Raw genomic sequence first — 19101 nt, 5'->3', positions numbered from 1 at the left:
CCTTTCCATCTTCCTGCCTCCATAAATGTGATTGTAGTCCTAGCAGCCACATGATACTTCTTCTGCAGGCCTTGATGTACCTTTATGAACGTTATGTGTGTGATTGTATATTATTGTAACAAGTGAGTTTGAGAGTGAGTGGATGATTCTGGGAGCGGGTGGGACTTGGATGTTTGCATCCTGTTTGACTCAAATCATGGTTCAATCTAAAACCACTAATACTATGGTTTTTCTTTCCACCCTATTTGTGATGTTGAGTCTAAATTAATGTATATTTTTCTAAGTATTTATATGAATCCTTTATAGGAATTCAACAAATAACAAATAAACCATATATATTTTCACCAAAAAAAGGTCTATCAATTTTGTGTGATGTACTATCGGCTCTGACACGTATGTTTTTGTCACCACTCATTTGATTGTTAGGATCCCTGTGGCACCTTGAAATTTACCCTGGCAGGGTAGTCCTTGTTTCTATTTAGCTATGTTTCACTGTGTGACCTATGCCTAAGGTGATTAGTATTTTTTTTTGTCGTCATTAGCCACATAGTCAATCCAGGGGCGCTCCAACCACGAGACCCGATCTCCCCTGTATCACCAAGAGACCAAATAATGATCTCCTAAGACACAAGGAGGCAGACAAGATGTCTCAGGCAATGAAGTACCCTGCACAAACTATCTCTATTCGGGCCATTTATTGGCAGGTAGTCCGACAGCAGTATGGCACAGGGTGCCTCCCATTGGACAAGGAGATTTCGGCCTAATCATCGGACCCGGGGAAAAGAAGAAAAAAAAAACCTGGGTTGGCTAATTATTCCGTCTCCACTCAATCAAGAAGTTCCAGTATCTCACAGAACGAGGACTACATATTCTACAGCATAGAATAGAAATTCTCTTTCTGATCCCTTGATATTCTCGTTCAGGCCAAAGATGATTAAAGACCATGAAAGAATTGATTCGAGTGATTTCTTGACTTCTTGCCAATAAGTAGCGATATTCGGACACTCCCAAAACATATGTAGATCTGAGGCTGCTGGGAGAGAGCATTTACTACAGCATTTCCCGGGTTGAAATTTCGAGAGTTTCTTGGGGGAGTAATACGCCCGGTGTGATGTAAAGAGCTGCTTGCGCCTCAGCCATGCTGGCTTTATGATTTTGTAGAGGATAGTAAAAGATTCTACCCATATGCCCTCTGCCTGGAGTTCTCCCTCTCCTCCCCACAGTTTTACCGGAAGGTTGGGCTCACCCTCTCCATCATCTATGATGTTCCAATAGTAGAGTGCGACTTCCTTGCCTCCCGCGCGTTTCTCCACTAGGTTGTTTTCTAGGGGGCTGTATTCAACCATTGTCCTTTTTCCCCTGGTTTGAGTTCGCATCCAGCTGGCCAGTTGTTTATATACAAGCCAGGAGAGTGATGTTGTTACCCTGACCTTGAATATTTCCCATTTCATAAGGGATCCTTCTACCACTAACTCCCCCCACTGTGTTATACCTGCGTCCAGTAAGACTGTTTTAACTGTCTCAGTATGTTGTGATGAGAACCCAGGCAATTCCCAAATCGGAGCATAACTAGAGAAATACCCAATCCCAGCCTTGGATTTAATTTGTGGTGATTAGTATTGCATAGTGTGTTCCTAACTTTTACCAGTGGTTACTGGTTGTGTTCTACAAGTATTATTTTGTGCTTCAGTTATTTTATGTTCTACATTTACTATTTCTACTAAGTGCTGATTTTGACAGTGGTCCATGTGGCCCTGTCATGTGTATATAATCCCCTGTAAATACGGACCAGTGGCAGTTGGCACCGTGTATATGTGTGATTATGATCTAATGTGTTCATGGTAATACAAAGGCTATTTTTATATATAACGTTGTGTGGAGTTCCTTTTTGTGGTGTGCCTAGTGTGTTGCTGCTGTGTGTGTGTTGCGCAAATGCTTTACACATTGCCTCCTGGATAGGTCTAACTGCTCGTGCCAAGCTACCAAGGGGGTGAGCAGGGGTTATCTTTGGCATGTAACTCCCCAGCCCTGAATAGAATGGTGGTCTCTGCCTTGCTTTGGCACAAGCCTTAGCCAACCAGAGATCCCATTTCTAACATGTACCTTGGCAATATATATATCTTCAAGGAACATAGATGTGGAGTTAAGAATAGTAAATCTAAACTTAGCTATTTGCACTTACCCAGGGCACAAGTCCTTAAAAAAGAAGTGGGGGGACTACCCAAGTTATGCAGTATGCAAGTGACATAATGGCACGTGACATTATAGGGAATGACTCCAAAAGAAGTAACATCAGATATTAAAAGCTCACACGTGTTTAGCAGGTTCATCGTGAGCGCATTTAAGTGCATACGAGATTTAACAAATGAGATTTTGCATCAGTTTGTGCCAAAAAAAAGTGGCGCAATCCCAACGCAAAATCTGGGCCTCAACTAATAATTTATTTATTAACTCTGGCACAAAGAAATTAGAAACAGAGGGAAAAAAATACAGTATATCTGTTCTGCTTCATTGTTTGCAAAGTCTGCATTTTAAAATATCTTATGGGGTTGAGGTACCTGGCGCAGAGATCTTTGTGTGCCCAGTAACTCTCAAAGAATTTTATTAATGGTTAGGTAACTCTGGAGGTTAAAGAATTTGCTGGAGAGATCTGCGTTTTGTCTAGTCCCAGATTTTAATCAAAGTAGCATTGATGGTTAATGTGTCTCCTGCAAAGCACATCATGTGAGATCCAGATCCTTTTAAAACAGAGATCCTTTTGTAACTTTCAGTTCTTAAATTGAAATCCTTTTAGTAAATCACATTGAGCTATAAAGGACATGTGACTTCTACAGCTTGTAACCCTCACTGTCTTATGTAACACATCTTGTACATTGATTTATAGACTAACATATTTTGTAGTCAATGTATAATGTGTATGTTAAGTAAATTGCTCTGACACCCTGCATTTGGGATGAGTAACGTTACAAAAGAAATAAAATAGTGGTATTTAAATTGTTATTTGTGTAAACACTGGGACACATCAACACATCTGACTTTCTTACAGTGCACACATATCTCCTAAACAGGAACTGAACAAAGTCAAAAGCATGCCTCTCTTAAGTATCTGTGAAGTGATAACATACTGTTGGGGCATATGTACAAGGAGTTAATGACACCAGAACATAACTTATTTTGTTGTTCTGGTGGCATTGACTCCTCCGCCTTATTTACAAGGCGGTGTTAAGCCACTTTTTGTGGCTTAATGCCACCTCGTAAATAATGCCCATATTCACGCAGCACTTAGCATGAAAGGGGTGAGCAATAGGTGTTGCAGTGGGCGTTCCACTGCAACACCCATTGCTTTGTTATGCTGCCCCATATTGACTAGGACTAGGTATGAGCAATGCAATGTCAAAAATGAGACCAGGAAATACCTGGGGCCTCATTTATGAGGCCTTGCATCAGTTTTGCGCTGCGGATGCGTCACTTTTTGTGACGCATCGGCAGCGTAAAACATGCGCCTTGTTGCGCCATATTTAAAGTGACGCATCTAGGTAGATGCGTCACTTTTTAAACCCCTGCGCCACATTATACCTGCGTCAGGTATAATGTATGCAGAGGGGGCGTTCCCCCGCAAAAAGCCTCGTAATAGTGACGCAGTGAAATCTATGAGATTTCACTGCGTCACTTTTAGGATGCGGTTGCGTCAAAATCTTGCGCCTGCCTCACAGCAGGCATAAGACTGACGCAAGCCCTTTCACATGGGGCTTTCCCCATGTGAAAGGACGCATTGCTGGAGTTGCGTCACTTTTGTGACACACTCCAGCAATGCGTCACTTTTGCGCTTAGAGATGCGTCAGAAATACTGACGCATCTGTAAGTCCTTGCGACATGATGCGCCATACATTAAATATGACGCATCATTGGTGTCGCAAGGAGTGCGCAGTGAAAAGTGACGCATCGCTGTTTTCACGCAGCGATGCGTCACTTTTTATAAATGAGGCCCCTGGTCTTAAACAGGTGATAAGAGGAGAAATGTTTTATTTCTCCTCATATATTGCTCTTTCCATGTGTGCTGAATTCTGCAACAGACATGGATGAGCAAATCACGTGTTGAGATTGTTTATGTGCACAAAAGTATCCATTCCTGCTCCGAAACAATTGCCCCTGCAACCAGGAACCCTAGCAAAAGCATCACTAGGGTGCCTGAGCTGGTGCTAGGCAGCTTTTCTAGGGCTAGGGGTAACGCAGGGATGCACCACATTCTTGTGAATACGGAGCATCCCTGCATTTTAAAACTGTCAGCTCGGTGTTACCAATTTTGGATTAACACTGCGCTCCGCCAGTTTATTGTAAATATGCCCCCATGTGCCATTGTTTCCCCTCTTGCATCTAGGTGTAAGTCTCCAGACCGCACCCAACCAGGATAATATTGAAACAAAAGGAGGCCTGATAGCCCCTTAACTTTGGCCTTTAAGTTTGGCCCAGCTGGAGGTGAAAATAAGCAAGCCCTTCCCTGCCTGCACAATAACGTGGAGGCACTGCTGAATGTGTCCGGGTGTCTAAAAATAACACCTGGACATGTTCAGCATATCTCATTGGGGCTCAGCTTCTTGGCAGGGTGGGCAGCGTCTATCCTGTGAAAATAGTGGGTAGACGCCACCTACCTGCATGCACCCTTGATTTATGCCCTTCACTCATCTTCTTGATATTTTTGTCCTCGATATTCTTGACACGATGTTCTGTTCACACAATATTTTTGTTTCCAATATTCTGTCAGTGTCCAGCAGCCAGGTTAGAGAAATCTATTGTGAAGAAGGCCCTCTCTTATGTCCAATTAATGTAGGTATTCTTGATATTTCTAAAAAAGTAGGAAGCCGAAAAGGAGAGTGAAAGGGTAGTCTATTTGTAAAGTTTGATTAACCGTGGAGTGGCTAGGAAGCGGCCTGCCTGGCATACTGAAGCGTAGTTTTTCATTTTACATACTGGTAAGATTTTTCTACAACTTGCTACATGAGTATATGTGCTGGTCCATAAGGTCCTTTTCCTAAAGTAGCATAAAAAAAGCAAATATTAAATAAAGCATCCCTTTATAAGGATCCTTATGATGCCATGGACCAGTGCTGCTGGTGGCACACATTGGCCTGCTGCCTGGCAATGAATATAGCATTGGTAGAACCACATGCCCGTGGCCGGTATCCCACCACCGGAGTACCTGATCCCTGAAATTTCCTTCCTTCTGAGCTGCCCGCCTGCCCATGTACCCTGAGAGCGGTGTGGTTACGCAGTCTGTCTCTGCTCAATTTCAGCAGTGACAACAGGGGCGTAACACAGGCCCCGGCGGTGCGGGGGTCCCCAAGCTCCAGGGGGCCCCCTCAGCATAGCACTTCGGCCAGAGAGCTCTTTACAGAGTCTGGAGGGGGCCCCTCCACGTGCCTTGCAGGGGGCCCCCTCCATTTTCATTACGCCACTGAGCGACACGTTGGCGCACTTTAGTGTAGTGTAACTGAGTCGAGGGGGTCGGGTGCCCAGCGAGTGGACTAGTGCTGCATGCAATTTGCCTGGTTATAGTGCCGCGGGCCACACGCCAGACAAAACAAAGATCTCTCCAGCACCGGGCTGTCCCACCCATCTTAACGGTATGATCAGATTACAAAGACATTAGGTTAGTGCCCTTCAATTTCTTGTGCTTTGCAGCAGTTTTGAGATCTTTTATAGTTGCTCAAATGGGTGTAGTTTCTGATACTTATATGTTTCCCTCATCTCCATTGCTTGATCTTGCTTGCGAAAAAGTGTCACTTATAGTTGTTGAAATGCCACTCACAATTACACTCAAATTATGAAAATGTCACAAACAGCAATCCGAAGCCTTGGCAGATATGCATTATACATATTACAACTCAAGTAGGGCATGACCAACATGATGTTTAGTTTTTTTTCCCCAGTATCCAACCAACTAAGTAAAAACAAGTCGTACCAACTCAGCCTCCTGTTGATTAATCTCTTGCAGGTATGGGATGGTCGCCAGTTCGGCCATTGCCTGGTTGATCGCCTGACTCTCTTCTTTGATGCGCTGTAGTCGGTTCAGGAAGCTGGCGTACTGCAACTTCTCGATCACACCTGAGCATGCGCGGAGACTGCCCTAACCACTCAGCAAAAGAAACCACGTTAGGAAAGAATCACAAAACACAACTTCCCCTTCACTGGGCTCCCATTTCATGGTATGTTGCTGCATTCAGGTTCGCAGAGTAGATCTGGGACTGAATGTAGACTTTGAAGTCATACTTTGAGAATCTTACAGTTTGCAATACATTGATATGGTAATGGGTATAGGAAAATGTGATTAATGTTTTTTGGTGGCTAAAATTATTTTAAAGCACATGATCCCAGCAATGCAGCTATAGCCAGAAATTTGCTCAACAACGCAGTGGGAAACTGAATAACAATATAATGTGGGTATCGAAACCCAGTCACACTGGAGTCCAGAGAATAGCAATAGTAGGTAACATGTAAAGTCCTCAGTAAACCATGGTGTACAGAATAAATGTTTCTTCCAGTGCAGGCTAACTCTGCTGGTAAACTGATACCTGTGATTGTCATACATTAAGTAATAATTTAGGGCCAGATGTAGGTGGCCATTTACTGGCCGGTAACGGCCAATTTCGGCCGTTACAGACCGGTAAATGGGTTATTGGGATGTAGGGGGACAATTTTACTGTTTCGGTAAATTTACCAAATCAGTAAATTTACCGAATCGGTAAAATACCGAATCGGTATTTTTACCGATTCGGTAACTTCTAGATGTAGGTGGGACTCTTCTGAGTCCCAAAGGCCTTTCACATTCGGTATTTTACCACCCAATCCAATTGGGTGGTAAAATACCGAATCCAGGTGTGCATGCACATGTGTGCATGCACACCTATGCCATGTGACAGACAGACATGCCCTTAGGTAAATACCATATCTTAACGATTTGGTATTTACCAATTCTGTTATACCTACATCCCCCCCCCCTCTATTTTACCACTTCTTAAATACGGAATCAGAAAAATTCGGTATTTAAGAAGTGGTAAAATAGAATTACCTACATCTAGCCTAGGGCTAGATGTAGGTAATTCCCATTTACAGACTCTTAAACACCGAATTTTACCGAATTGGTATTTAAGAGTCTGTAAATGGGAAGGGTGCAGATTTAGGTAATTCCGAATTTAGGAATACCGAATCTATAAGATTCGGTATTTACCGATTCGGTAAATACCGAATTGGTATTGCCCATTGATTCCTATGGGCCTTGAAGCCCATAGGAATCAATGGGAAATACCGATTCGGTATTTACGGAATAGGTAAATACTGAATCCTGCAAGGGTGCAGGGGGTGTCACTTTGACACCCTCTAACACCCCAAGTACAGGCTTGTGTGAGATGTGGCACACATACATGCCCTAAGGGCATGTCTGTGTCTCACACGGCACCGGTGTGCCTGCACAGATGTGCATGCACACCTGAATTCGGTATTTTACCACACAATAGGATTGTGTGGTAAAATACCGACTCTTAAGGGCCTGTGGCACTCTTAGGAGTGTCAGCTACATATGTATTTACTGATTCGGTAAATATACCGATTCGGTATTTTACCGAAACTGTATATTTACCGAATCGGTAAAATTACCGATTCAGTAGGCCCCCTACATCTGAAAAGCCTAATACCGGTCAGAAACGGCCGAAATCTGCCGTTTCCGACCGGTATTAGGGCTCCTACATCTGGCCCGAAATTCGGTAATTTCGGCCGTTACCGACCGGTATTAGGCTTCCTACATCTGGCCCCAAACTTTTTTTTTTGCTTCGCTGATGTATTTTACCAGTGTGAAACCTAATTCAATTTTTAGTGATAGGCACAAAACCATGTGGGGGGCGTGGGGACGTGAATTCAGGCCCTCATCTCTCGAATCCCACAAAAGTGAAGTCTTAAAGGGACCAAATATAACTTTTAAATGATGGCAGCTTAGACGAAAAGATAAACAAAGAAGTAAAATATAAAACAAAGATGGTTTGCAACTGTGGTCCTGCACCACCCTCATGCTATAGAAAAGCAACTATTTAAAACAAGATGTGGATTCTTGAACACACAAACATGTAGAAAATCATTGGTTTTCATTGCCATACTGTACCTCTCATTTCAGATCCGTGTGAACAAATATATAATAAAAAAAATGTACCCACAGCTAACTTGGTGCATCTAATAAAATCCAGAATGGGTAGGATTCTCTTCCCAAAGCTCTCCAGATGCTTCTCGGCCTCCTCTTTGGAGAATGGGCAGAAGGGGTTTTTGTGCTCTGAAAGACATAAAAGTTTGGCAGTGTTAATTACTAAATTCATATACGGTAAAGAGATAAGCAGCACGGCTCATTATTCAAATCGTTTTTTAAACCCACCGAGACTACAATTAATTGTTGAAATCTCAGCTTGTTTTTCAAAATTCCGTCGTGCACCTGAGGTGAACCGAGGTAAGCACCTTAGGTCGGTTGGGAGCGCCTCCATTTAAAGCTCCGTGGTGGTTTCCGGTCTAGATGCTAGACATGGCTGCGGGCCTGTTTCCTGTAGGGAAAGCCTCATCTGCATTAGCCGGGTGCATTAAAAGAGCATCGGCACCCGCAGAGTGACCTAGAAGGAGCGGGCCTTTAAATGTCAAGGATGTGAGCAGAATGCAAACTGCATCCCCTAAGAGTCCACAGAAGGCTGGCTAGAGCCCTTTGTCTTTGCAAACATTAAAAAGAAAGGCAGGGCATGCTGTACTGTACATTAAAAACGGAAATAGTTATCCTGGTCACGTGTTCTTATGCTTAGTGAACTTTAAAGAAACATGGGCCCACCCTGATCAAAAACAACAGTGTCCTTTGTGCTGTAAAACAGGGCCACTGGAATTATGTGGCAAGAGAGGGCTAAATTATGTGGCAGGGTTGGCTAAATTATATGTGTCAAGAAAAGACAAATTATGCGGCATAATGTAGCACATTTTGTGTCAGTATTAATTCAAAATGATGTTACTTTCACATCTTGTAAATACTCTCTGGGTTTAAGTTGCACCTCATTGGTACCAGTTTAACCCCTTCACTACAGCGGCAATTCCGCCGCAGCGCTGGGGGGGGGGGGGGGGGGGGGGGCGAGCAGCGCTCGCATGCTCGTGACAGAGCCGCTCCGTCACGAGCCGCGGTTGCGCTGTGCTCATGATGGAGCGGTTCCGTCATGGCCCCGCCCGCTTAATAGAACGCGCCGCGCAGGCGCGGCGGCAGGGCCATGACGGAACCGCTCCGTCATGAGCACAGCGCAACCACGGCTCATGACGGAGCGACTCCGTCATGAGCATGCATGGGGTTAACGCCAGAATATAGCAACAAGCACCAGAAAGATGTCCAGTCAAGAGCCTTCCACTGTGTGACAACAGGTGTCCTTGGGTTTTAGTAACATGTGAACCGTTTGAGCTAGAAACAAATTTTGTTTTTGTTAAAATCTGCAGATTATGGAACAGATGTTGAATTATGTGTCAAAAAAGAGTCAAATCTATGATAATGAAAAATAAAACACTACAGCTGCGCAATCGCACAATTCCATTGGCCCTGTGTATAATCATATAGATAATGAACAGATTATTTTTACTAAGTGCTTTATTGCACATTTCCCTATATTTAGTGAGTGGATCTGCAAATCTGGCTCATCCCACATTAAATAATGGGTATTTGAAGTGATTTAATCAGACATGGGTAAACTTGGACTTTCTTGCATGAAATGTCAATTGTCGTTGCTTTCAATAAAATAGTAACATAATGAAGGACATTCCACTATCTTGTGTTATTTCGCAGCGCGGAGGCATTCCACAGGTGGTGCATGTGCAGCCAGTCATGAATTATGATGCCAACCCATATTTACAATGAGTTGTAGACATGAGTTTGCGCCAAAATGATCCTCCTGCCTAAGGCTGGTGTAACAAAGGAGAAATAACTTAAATTTCTCTTCGATATTTCCATTTTATCATGTGCTGCATTCTGCAGCAAACATACAAAGTGGAAAAAGCCTGCAAGTATTTTTTATGTGCAGGAAGGTGCCCCTGCCTCCAAAAAACTATGCTGAGCATCATTCAGACACCCTTGTAGTGTATTCTATTGCAACATTTATATAGTACACGGGTAGCAGGCTGTACTGTGTAGGGTGTGTTGTTGGCAGTGTATTTTCTTTGTTTTGATTCTGTGAGGGAAGTGTTTCTGAGCTGTGGTTGAGGACCACCAAGGTGTAGTAACTGTGCTATGCTACGCATCTCTTAGCGGTGTGATAGATGAGGAAGTGTGAAAGGCAGTAGCGCAGTTTATGGTTTCAGTATTCTAGCAGCTTTAAGCTGCTTTGCAGGTCGCTTTATGGTACTTCTTATGATCATTGGCCACTACATTGGTTACTGGGCTGGGTTGTCCATTCTGAGATATTCTGATTGGAGTGTATAGCCCAGAGCAGGCATAGGTTAAAGGGAGAAATAATAGAAAGATTGGCTGGGATGAGCTTTGTTAATTTCACCCCACATGTGTGTGTGGGTGTACTTGTAAAGCGCACTGTGACTCCATGGAGTATCCTGGCGCTGAAGACCGCTGGGGAACCCGTCCTGGTTTCCCTGTGAGATGGTCCCTTTCTAGGTATCTCCAAGGTGAAACCAGGCATCCCCGGCGTCTGTGGAGGGCCGTTGTACAGATGAGGCAAGCTTAATGCCCAGAGTTGCCGAGTGTGTTCGCTGGTTAGAGTAGGCACCAAGGCGAGAATTATCGAGTCTGTTTTTTTTACCCTGGTCCACAACCCTGCCACATCAGGAATTGAACCCTGGTCCCGGGCCGTTCTCTGCTTAGGGGTCTGCCGCCTCTAACCAGTGAGCCACACCACACCACATCTAAGGGTCATCGTGAGAAATCAAGAAGAGGTCATAGTATGCAACTAGTTGGGACCTGCAGTGGTAAATTTAATGAAAGTCTTCCACTGGCCGGCAGCATGTGTCAGATCTCTTCAGTTATTTCATGCCTAATCAGATGGTAGTGTGTGGTTTATTGGAGCGGACTGAACAGGACTGGTTGAATGGTGTGACCCATATCAGTTTTGTTTTCAGTGAGTGTAGAGTGCCAAGCAGTAAAAGGGATTTGGTATGCAGACCTTTTACACTACAATCACCTGCATGCTGAGGCTTATGATATTATTTTTAATGTGGGTTATATAGTGTGATATATTGAAAATTGCAGTTGTATAGGACTTTACGTCGGGCATCACGCTGCATCAGAACCCAGTGTTAGTAGTTTTTTTGGTTATTGGGATTAATATTGAGTTATAAGGGAAACAATGCCATACATTTACTCCAATGTCTATGTGGTGGATTACATTAAGAAGACTTAGGTGTGATCTGTGGTGGGAGGTGCGTATGTGAATTTATGTTTTGGATTGCAGAAATAATAGCTGTGCTAGAGGGCATTAGGTATAGTTAATTGGAGCTACATGATTTAAATAAAGATTGTGATCTTTGAAATGAGGTGTGGGCAGTTTGCAGAGGTACAAAAATAGGGGTTGAGGCAAACGTGCATGCAACAGAATAGTGATCAGAGAGTGGGGGAATGCACAGGATGGAAAGGAATGAGAGATGAATTTGAATGAAAAAGGCAATCAGAAGTTTTAAATAAATGTCAGTTTTTATGCAGGGTTTTTAGGAATATTGCGGAGGCTTTCTGAGAAAACACATAAAACTGTAGAAGGAAGCAACATTATTTGCATGTGTTACCATACCACTGAACACCATAAGATCCCTAGCACCCACACACCAAACCATCACCCACGGGGTAAACGCAAACAAAACATATGGCTTCTTTTTCCCATATAATCAGATAGAAAAAAAATAAAAATTAGGAATGTTGTATTTTAAATTGTTGAGCTAGAGATGCTCCTCTACTTTCTCTCTGGTGATTAGGATGAAATGAAGGCAAACAGGTCCGACTTATTGCATTTGTGTAAAGTAATGCTTCTCTGGGCTAGTAGCTCTGGGACTGTCCCCAATCTGGAGCATCCACAAAATAAGTATGATGAAGTGTGAGATCTTGTATCTAGCTGTCATTCAGTGTCCCTGCACAAGTAATCAGACACACAAGAGGAAGAGCCCTGCCTAGAAACCTCCTCACCTGACCAATGAACAAGATACTTACCTTCGGTAACGCTTTTTCTGGTGGATACAGTATCTGCCTGTGGATTCCTCACCTTGTGAATATCCCCTGCGTCAGCAACATTCGGAAATTCTTTTGTAGCTCTTCACGCCGAAGTGGACGACGTCACAGAAGCACTCCATCGCGGGCGGCTCCGCTGACGTCACTGATTCCATAATAGGACTCCGTCGGTGTGATGACATCAGTTCAGCCCTTTTTTCCGTGCCCTCAAGGCACACGGATGGACCGACAACCGTAGATATATACACAATGTACACAGTACAAAATAACCAAGATAACACACATAGTGTGCAAACAATGTTGGAAAGCAATTATAACAATACACTTTCTTTGACAGTAATATATATATATGTATTAAAACATTGTCACTATTGAAGGTATACAAGGGTGGACAACGGGGAGGCGGGTGGGCCAGTGAGTAATCCGCAGGCAGATACTGTATCTACCAGAAAAAGCATTACCGAAGGTAAGTAACTTGTTCTTCTGATGGATACATCTGCCAGTGGATTCCTCACCGTGGGTCCGATTCACAGAACTAACTAAAGACAAAATCATAACTTCTGTGAATACCAAAAGTAGTAAGTTTAGGATTCTGTCTTAAGTTAGTTCTGTGAATCGGGCCCCTTGTGAATAGATTCCCACAGCAGTCCCACTCCCGTAGGAGGGTGTCCACCCTTCTATACCAAGAAGTCCTGAAAGACGGAATGAGCAAAGTGTCCGTCCCTCCTCACCTCTGCATCCGAACAATAATGCTTTGTGAAAGTGTGGAGGGAGGCCAAAGTTGCCGCCTTTGAATTGTCCTCCACAGGAACACCCCTAGAAAAAGCAGATGTAGATGACTTTGCTCTAGTAGAATGAGCTCTCAAACCATCTGGAGGTTCCCTACCGGCCAGAGAATAGCATATCTTGATACACAAGACAATCCATCTCGACAGCGTGCGCTTGTGCACCTCTTTTCCTCTTCTGGCACCAACGAAACCCACGAAGAGCTGATCATCAATTCTGAACTCCCTGGTTTTGTCCAGGTAGAAGCTCACTGCCCTCTTAGGGTCAAAACGGTGAAGTCTCTCCTCCTCCTTGGAAGGGTGAGGGAGAAGATAGAAGGAAGGGAGGGTAATGGACTGCCCCAGATGGAAGGGAGTTACCACATTTGGCAGAAAAGCAGCCCTGGTCCTGAGTACCATTCTACCAGCATGAATGGTCAAGAATGGGGGTTTTAGGCTTAGAGCTTGAAGCTCACTTACCCTCCTTGCCGAGGTAATCGCAATCAGAAAGACCGTTTTAAAAGATAACAACCTTATGGGACACTTGTGCAAGGGCTTGAAAGGTGAACCCATTAAGAAAGTAAGGACAACATTCAAGTCCCATTGAGGCACAATAAAAGGGGTTGGAGGAAATGTATTTGTAAGGCCCTTTAAAAACCGTAAAACAATAGGAGACTTAAATAAGGAAGGCTGGTCCGGCAGACAAAGGAATGCCGACAAGGCTGAAAGATAACCTTTCACAGTCGCCACAGCAGATCCATGCTGAGCCAAAGAGAGGGCAAACTGCAAAATGTCGGACAAGCGAGCCTTCAGGGGGTCAATGGATTTCTCTCCACACCATGAAACAAACTTGGACCACCTATAAGAATAGATAGATTTGGTGGAAGGACACCTGGCTGATAAAATGACATCCACCACGTCATGTGGGAGAGAAAAAGAATTCAGGTTGCCCCGTTCAATCTCCAGGCATGAAGGTGTAAGGTCTGGAGGTGGGGGTGTAGAACCTGCCCCTGCGACTGCGAGATGAGGTCTGCCCTGAGAAGGAGACGGAGCGGAGGGCACGAGGAGAGGTGGAGAAGATCCATGTACCACACCCTTCTTGGCCAATCCGGGGCGATCAATATGACTTGGACCCGGTCTTGGCGAATCTTCCTCAGAACACGAGGAATCAAGGGTATGGGAGGAAACGCATAAAGGAGTTGTGCACCCCAACTCAACTGAAACGCGTCCCCCAAAGCTCCCTGCATCGGATACTGGAGACTGCAGAAGGTCCAACTGAGGAGTTCCCCACGTCCGAAAGACGTGACAAACTACCTCTGGATGAAGCCTCCATTCGTGGTCGGCTGAGAACTGACGAATTAGATTGTAAAATGTAAATTGATACTTGTATAGCGCACTACTCACCCGCAAGGGTCTCAAGGCGCTTGTACGAATACCGCTGTGGAAACCATCCTGGCTTTCCCTGTGAGGCGTCCACTCCTGGGCACCCCCAAGGTGGAGGCTAGGCATCCTTAGCGTTGTGGGGGCCGTTGTGGAGATTAAGCAAGCTATTGCCCAGAGTTGCAGAGTGGGACTCCATGATTGGAATAGTAATTAAGTAAGTAAGTATCTTTATTGCTCAGTTAATTAAAACCATTGCAAATTTTGACATATAATACATTAGTTAAATACTGTTATTTAAAAAGATATATATATATAAAATGAGAATGACATTATGTTAAAAAGATATGTAGTCGATATAAAAATATATGCTTCTTTCAGGATGAGCATAGTATAAAACTAGAGTAAGTCACTTGTTTTGCCGGTACTGGCTATGTCAAGACAACTTGCATCTGGGTTTAGACCAAACTGTAATATATAATTCGAACGTGAAAAAAACGTGTTTTCACCAGAGTCTTATTAGTCCGTAGTGATCCCCAAATGATTGGAATAGGCACCGAGGCGAGAATTATCAGGTCCGTGGAATTTTGAGCCCAAGACCCGCCGAGCGGGGAATTGAACCCTGGTCCCGGGCTAGACCTCTGCATCAGGGTCTGCCGGTCTAATCATTGATAATGGTGCGATTTAACTTTCCAAGTGCCAAAGGGGCAAGGCACTTTTCCAAGGAGCACGCAACACTGAACAAATATGGACGAACATCGGATTAAATTAAACTAAGAAAGGAGTGCATTCCTAATCCCAATAATGTCCTCTAATCATTGAGCCACAATTCTCCACTATTGTCTACGCGTACGTTCAGAACTCCGGCCAGATGACTTGCCATCAGACAAATCTGATGGTCCTGAACCCAGGACCAGAGACGCAGAGCCTCTCTGCAAAGGCAACAAGATCCCACTCCTCCCTGCTTGTTGACATACCACATCGCGGTAGTGTTGTCCATTAGGACTTGAACCGACTGACCGCGAAGGAGGAATACCTTGAGCGCAAACGTATCGCCCGCAATTCCCATGAGGCACAGGGTCAGACTGGGTCATACTGATTTGCATATAGCCATGTCTGAACTGGGGTGGCGGAGTGGGCTAAAGAACGGTGATGGATTAAACCCAGATCTTTTGACTGGGTGTGAGTGTTTGATTGATTCAGATGCTCCGTCCATCACCACCCCCTTTTGTACAGCTATGTTCAACATACAGGTCTTAAACTTGGCCCTTGTGACAGCTGGATTCAATTTGAATGGGATTATCACCTGCTTGTCATCCACATACGAAATTGTCTCAAAGCCGCAAGCTCTTATGATGGCGGACAAAGGGGCCACATATATGTTGAACATGGTAGGGCTTAGGATGGAGCCCTTGTGTACCCCCTTGTCAATTTGGGTGGTTACTGACACAAATGAGTCTAACTTGACACATTGTGATCTGTTTGACAGGAAGCTTTGCAGCCAAGCCAGTGCTGGACCTTCAACACCAATCTCCTCCAATCTGCAAAGCAGGATGTTATGCGAGATGGTGTCGAAGGCTGCTGACAGATTAAGGAGCACTAGCATAGTGGGAGTCCTTCTGTCTAAAGACATCCTAATGCTGTCAGTAACGTCCATCAGGGCCACCTCCGTGCTGTGACCTGCTCGAAAACCCGATTGAGCTGGGTCCAGCAGTTGATTATGTTCCAGATAGTCTGTCAGTTGCTGATTGATCATGCTCTCCATGACTTTCAAACAGCATGGGAGCAGGGAGATTGGCCTATAATTTTTAATCTCTGCCGGATCTGCTGACGTTTTCTTCAGGAGAGGTTTGATCAGTGCTTTCTTCCACTTGTTTGGAAAAGTGGCAGTGTCCAAGGAGATGTTGCAAACCTCCGAGAGCGAGGCAACTAAGACCATGGCTAATTCTGCCATGAAGAAAGGAGGGGTGCATTCTGACTCTGACCTTGACTTTGTTACTGCAATTGCCGCCCTTACTTGCTCAGTGGTAATGAAGGAAAATTAATTGAGCTTAGGTGAAGAGGGGTCCCTACCCTTCAGGTTGGATACCCAATGAGGCCTCTCCTCCCCCAAGGAGTTATGAATGTTATCTATCTTTTCTCTGAAGTGGGTGGCCAAATTATCGCATAACTCTTGCATGTGGGGGACAACCGTGCTGCTCACTATGGGATTGGTGAATTCTTTTAGTATCTTGAAAAGTTCCTGTATACACTTTATACTTAGGGTATCATACTGAAGTATGCAAAAAGTGAAGCGATTGATAACATTCTTGCATTTGGTGATTATTCGGGGCTGCATACCAGTCCATTGCTTTTTTTGACACCATGCCATTTCAGTTAAGTCTCAGCAATATTAAAATCAGTCCTAACTCTGCTCTAATGGGAATATTCCAGCCCAAACTGCCAGACCTGGTCTTCCCTGACCCAGAAAACAAGCAACCCAAGACCAGTTTCAACCTTATTAGGGCTCATCAGTTGGGTATAGCTTGGTTCAAGTGGCACAGTGTGCAGGAGATCCACATCTGGGCAAACCCATCTAACTTAGGATGTCACACTGAAGCATACAAAAAAGACATGGATGGAACATTTGAATTCATCTCAGACACTGGTAATCAGTTGGGGCTGCTTCCCAGCCCATCGTGATTTTACACACTAAGGGCTAGATGTAGGTAAAATAGATTTACCGATTTTCAATTACCGAATTTTACCGATTCGGTAATTAAAAATCGGTAAATCTATGGGGTCGACATGTAGGTATTCCAGATGTGCTGGAATACAGAATCGGATGATTTCGGTATTTACCGATTCTGTAAATACCGAATCGGTAAAGCCCATTCATTCCTATGGGCTTTGAAGCCCATAGGAATGAATGGGCATTACCGATTCGGTATTTACCGAATCGGTAAATACCGAATTTCACAAGGGTGCAGGGGGTGTGACTTTGACACCCTCTGGCACCCCAAAACAGGCTCGGGTGCCATGTGGCAGGCATATATGCCCTAAGGGCAGGTCTGCCTGTCACATGGCATAGGTGTGCATGCACACATGTGCATGCACACCGGAATCGGTATTTTACCATCAAATTGGATTTGATGGTAAAATACCAATTCGGTAAGGCTCCTGGGACTCTGAAGAGTCCCACCTACATATGGGGGGCTCAGAATCGGTAAATTTACCGTTTTTTTATTTTACCGAATCGGAAAAATTACCGATTCGGTAATTTTACTGATTCGGTAAAATAAAGCCCCCTACATGCCAATCACCTATTTACCGATCGGTAACGGCCGAAAATACCGATTTTCGGCCGTTACCGACCGACCTACATCGGGCCCTAAACTACCTTCGTTTTTACCCATCCATATGCAACTCAGTCCTGACTCTGCTCCAATGGGAACAGACAAGTCCGAACTGCAAGGCCAGGCCGTGCCTGAACTGCGACATGAGCAATCAAAGAAAGGTTTCACCTAGCATCAGATTCCATTATTATTTTTAACACAATGCCACCACAGTTTGGACACAGCCATATGCACCATCAATAACTGTGTGATATCAACAAAAACAGTAGGGATACACTAATTTCTTTAATATGATCTCCTGTAGAGAGCACTGAGTAAATAAGGATATAAATCACTTGCGCTAAGCTCCATCCACTCAGTTTTTTATAACAACCTCTGCCACCCTCCTTCTTACTATGCTAACCAGCTTCCTGCAGTAGCAGAAGATCCTGCTAAGAGTGGTGGTAAATGGGAACAGGATGGGTCTATGTAGGTTGCAGATTGAGGGTGTGGGGTGGGGATTGTATCAGGAGCAGTAACTGTGGGCCACCTTGGGAAACATCTTTTACGAATGTGGTGGGGGGCTGCAGGTGTACCCCCAGCTCTTGCCTGACTCAATCCCAATTTTAGCGCCTGGGATTTCTTCCAGGTAAGATTGGGCCTTGTGTTTGCAAACATGGTAATCACACATGTAGGAACACTGGGGTACACTGGGGTACTTTTATTGAATGAGCAGAATCCCACTCAGGGAAACCACTCTGCTCAACCTATAATAGGCCCTGTGAGAGCATGTAGGAAAATGCCCTTTTTGTTTGGTCACCATCACACTTTTTTCTCCAATACTAGTGGTTATCACTCTAAAAGTGCACTGGAGCCTACTAACCAGGCCCCAGTGCCAGTTCTCAATCCCTAAATATGATGCATGTGAACCGGTAGCGCAATTGACAAGATCTTTAACCCCCTAATAAATCCCTGGTAGATGGTCCCCGTGGTAGCAAAGGCATGGGAGTTAAATGGGTCACCAGCGCCGTAAGCACTGATTGTGCAACCCTTTGAGCCAATTAAGCAGATGACAGCAGTCCTGCCATTGCAGACTGCATGAGCAATGCAAACTGCTTAAACTTGACTTTCCCTCACCATGAGTGGAAATGCCACAGCACTATTTTTCATATATGTCACTCACCACTAAGGTAGACCTCCTGAGCACAGGAGGCAGAGTGCATTATTTTAACGGTGTGGACATATAAGTGAAGCTTAAATGTCCCTGTAGTACCCCCTTCCATTAGGGGCTACTATAAGTGATCAGGAGTCATAGAATATCATGGGCTGGCACCTGGGCATACCCCAGTTGCCAGCTCCATTATGAACCCACAGAGAGGTTTCATGTTTGGTTTCAAACAACTTGTCTCATCAAACCTGACCTTTTGCT

General features: G+C 44.4%; 1 protein-coding gene across 1 annotated transcript in view; it reads right to left on the bottom strand.

Moving 5' to 3' along the window:
- The window catches only part of SPATA16 (spermatogenesis associated 16), a 479311-nt gene that overhangs the window by 172692 nt on the left and 287518 nt on the right, over positions 1–19101 (bottom strand). The window contains exons 8-9 of the mRNA XM_086942587.1: positions 8202–8314; positions 5960–6124 (exon numbers count right to left, since the gene is read on the bottom strand). Coding sequence (XP_086798713.1) covers positions 5960–6124; positions 8202–8314 — 278 coding nt within the window. The remainder of the gene's footprint in view (positions 1–5959; positions 6125–8201; positions 8315–19101) is intronic.

The sequence above is a fragment of the Lissotriton vulgaris genome, chromosome 11, assembly GCF_964263255.1.
Source record: "Lissotriton vulgaris chromosome 11, aLisVul1.2, whole genome shotgun sequence".
Classification (NCBI taxonomy): Eukaryota; Metazoa; Chordata; class Amphibia; order Caudata; family Salamandridae; genus Lissotriton; species Lissotriton vulgaris.
This window is presented reverse-complemented; position numbering and strand designations above follow the sequence as displayed.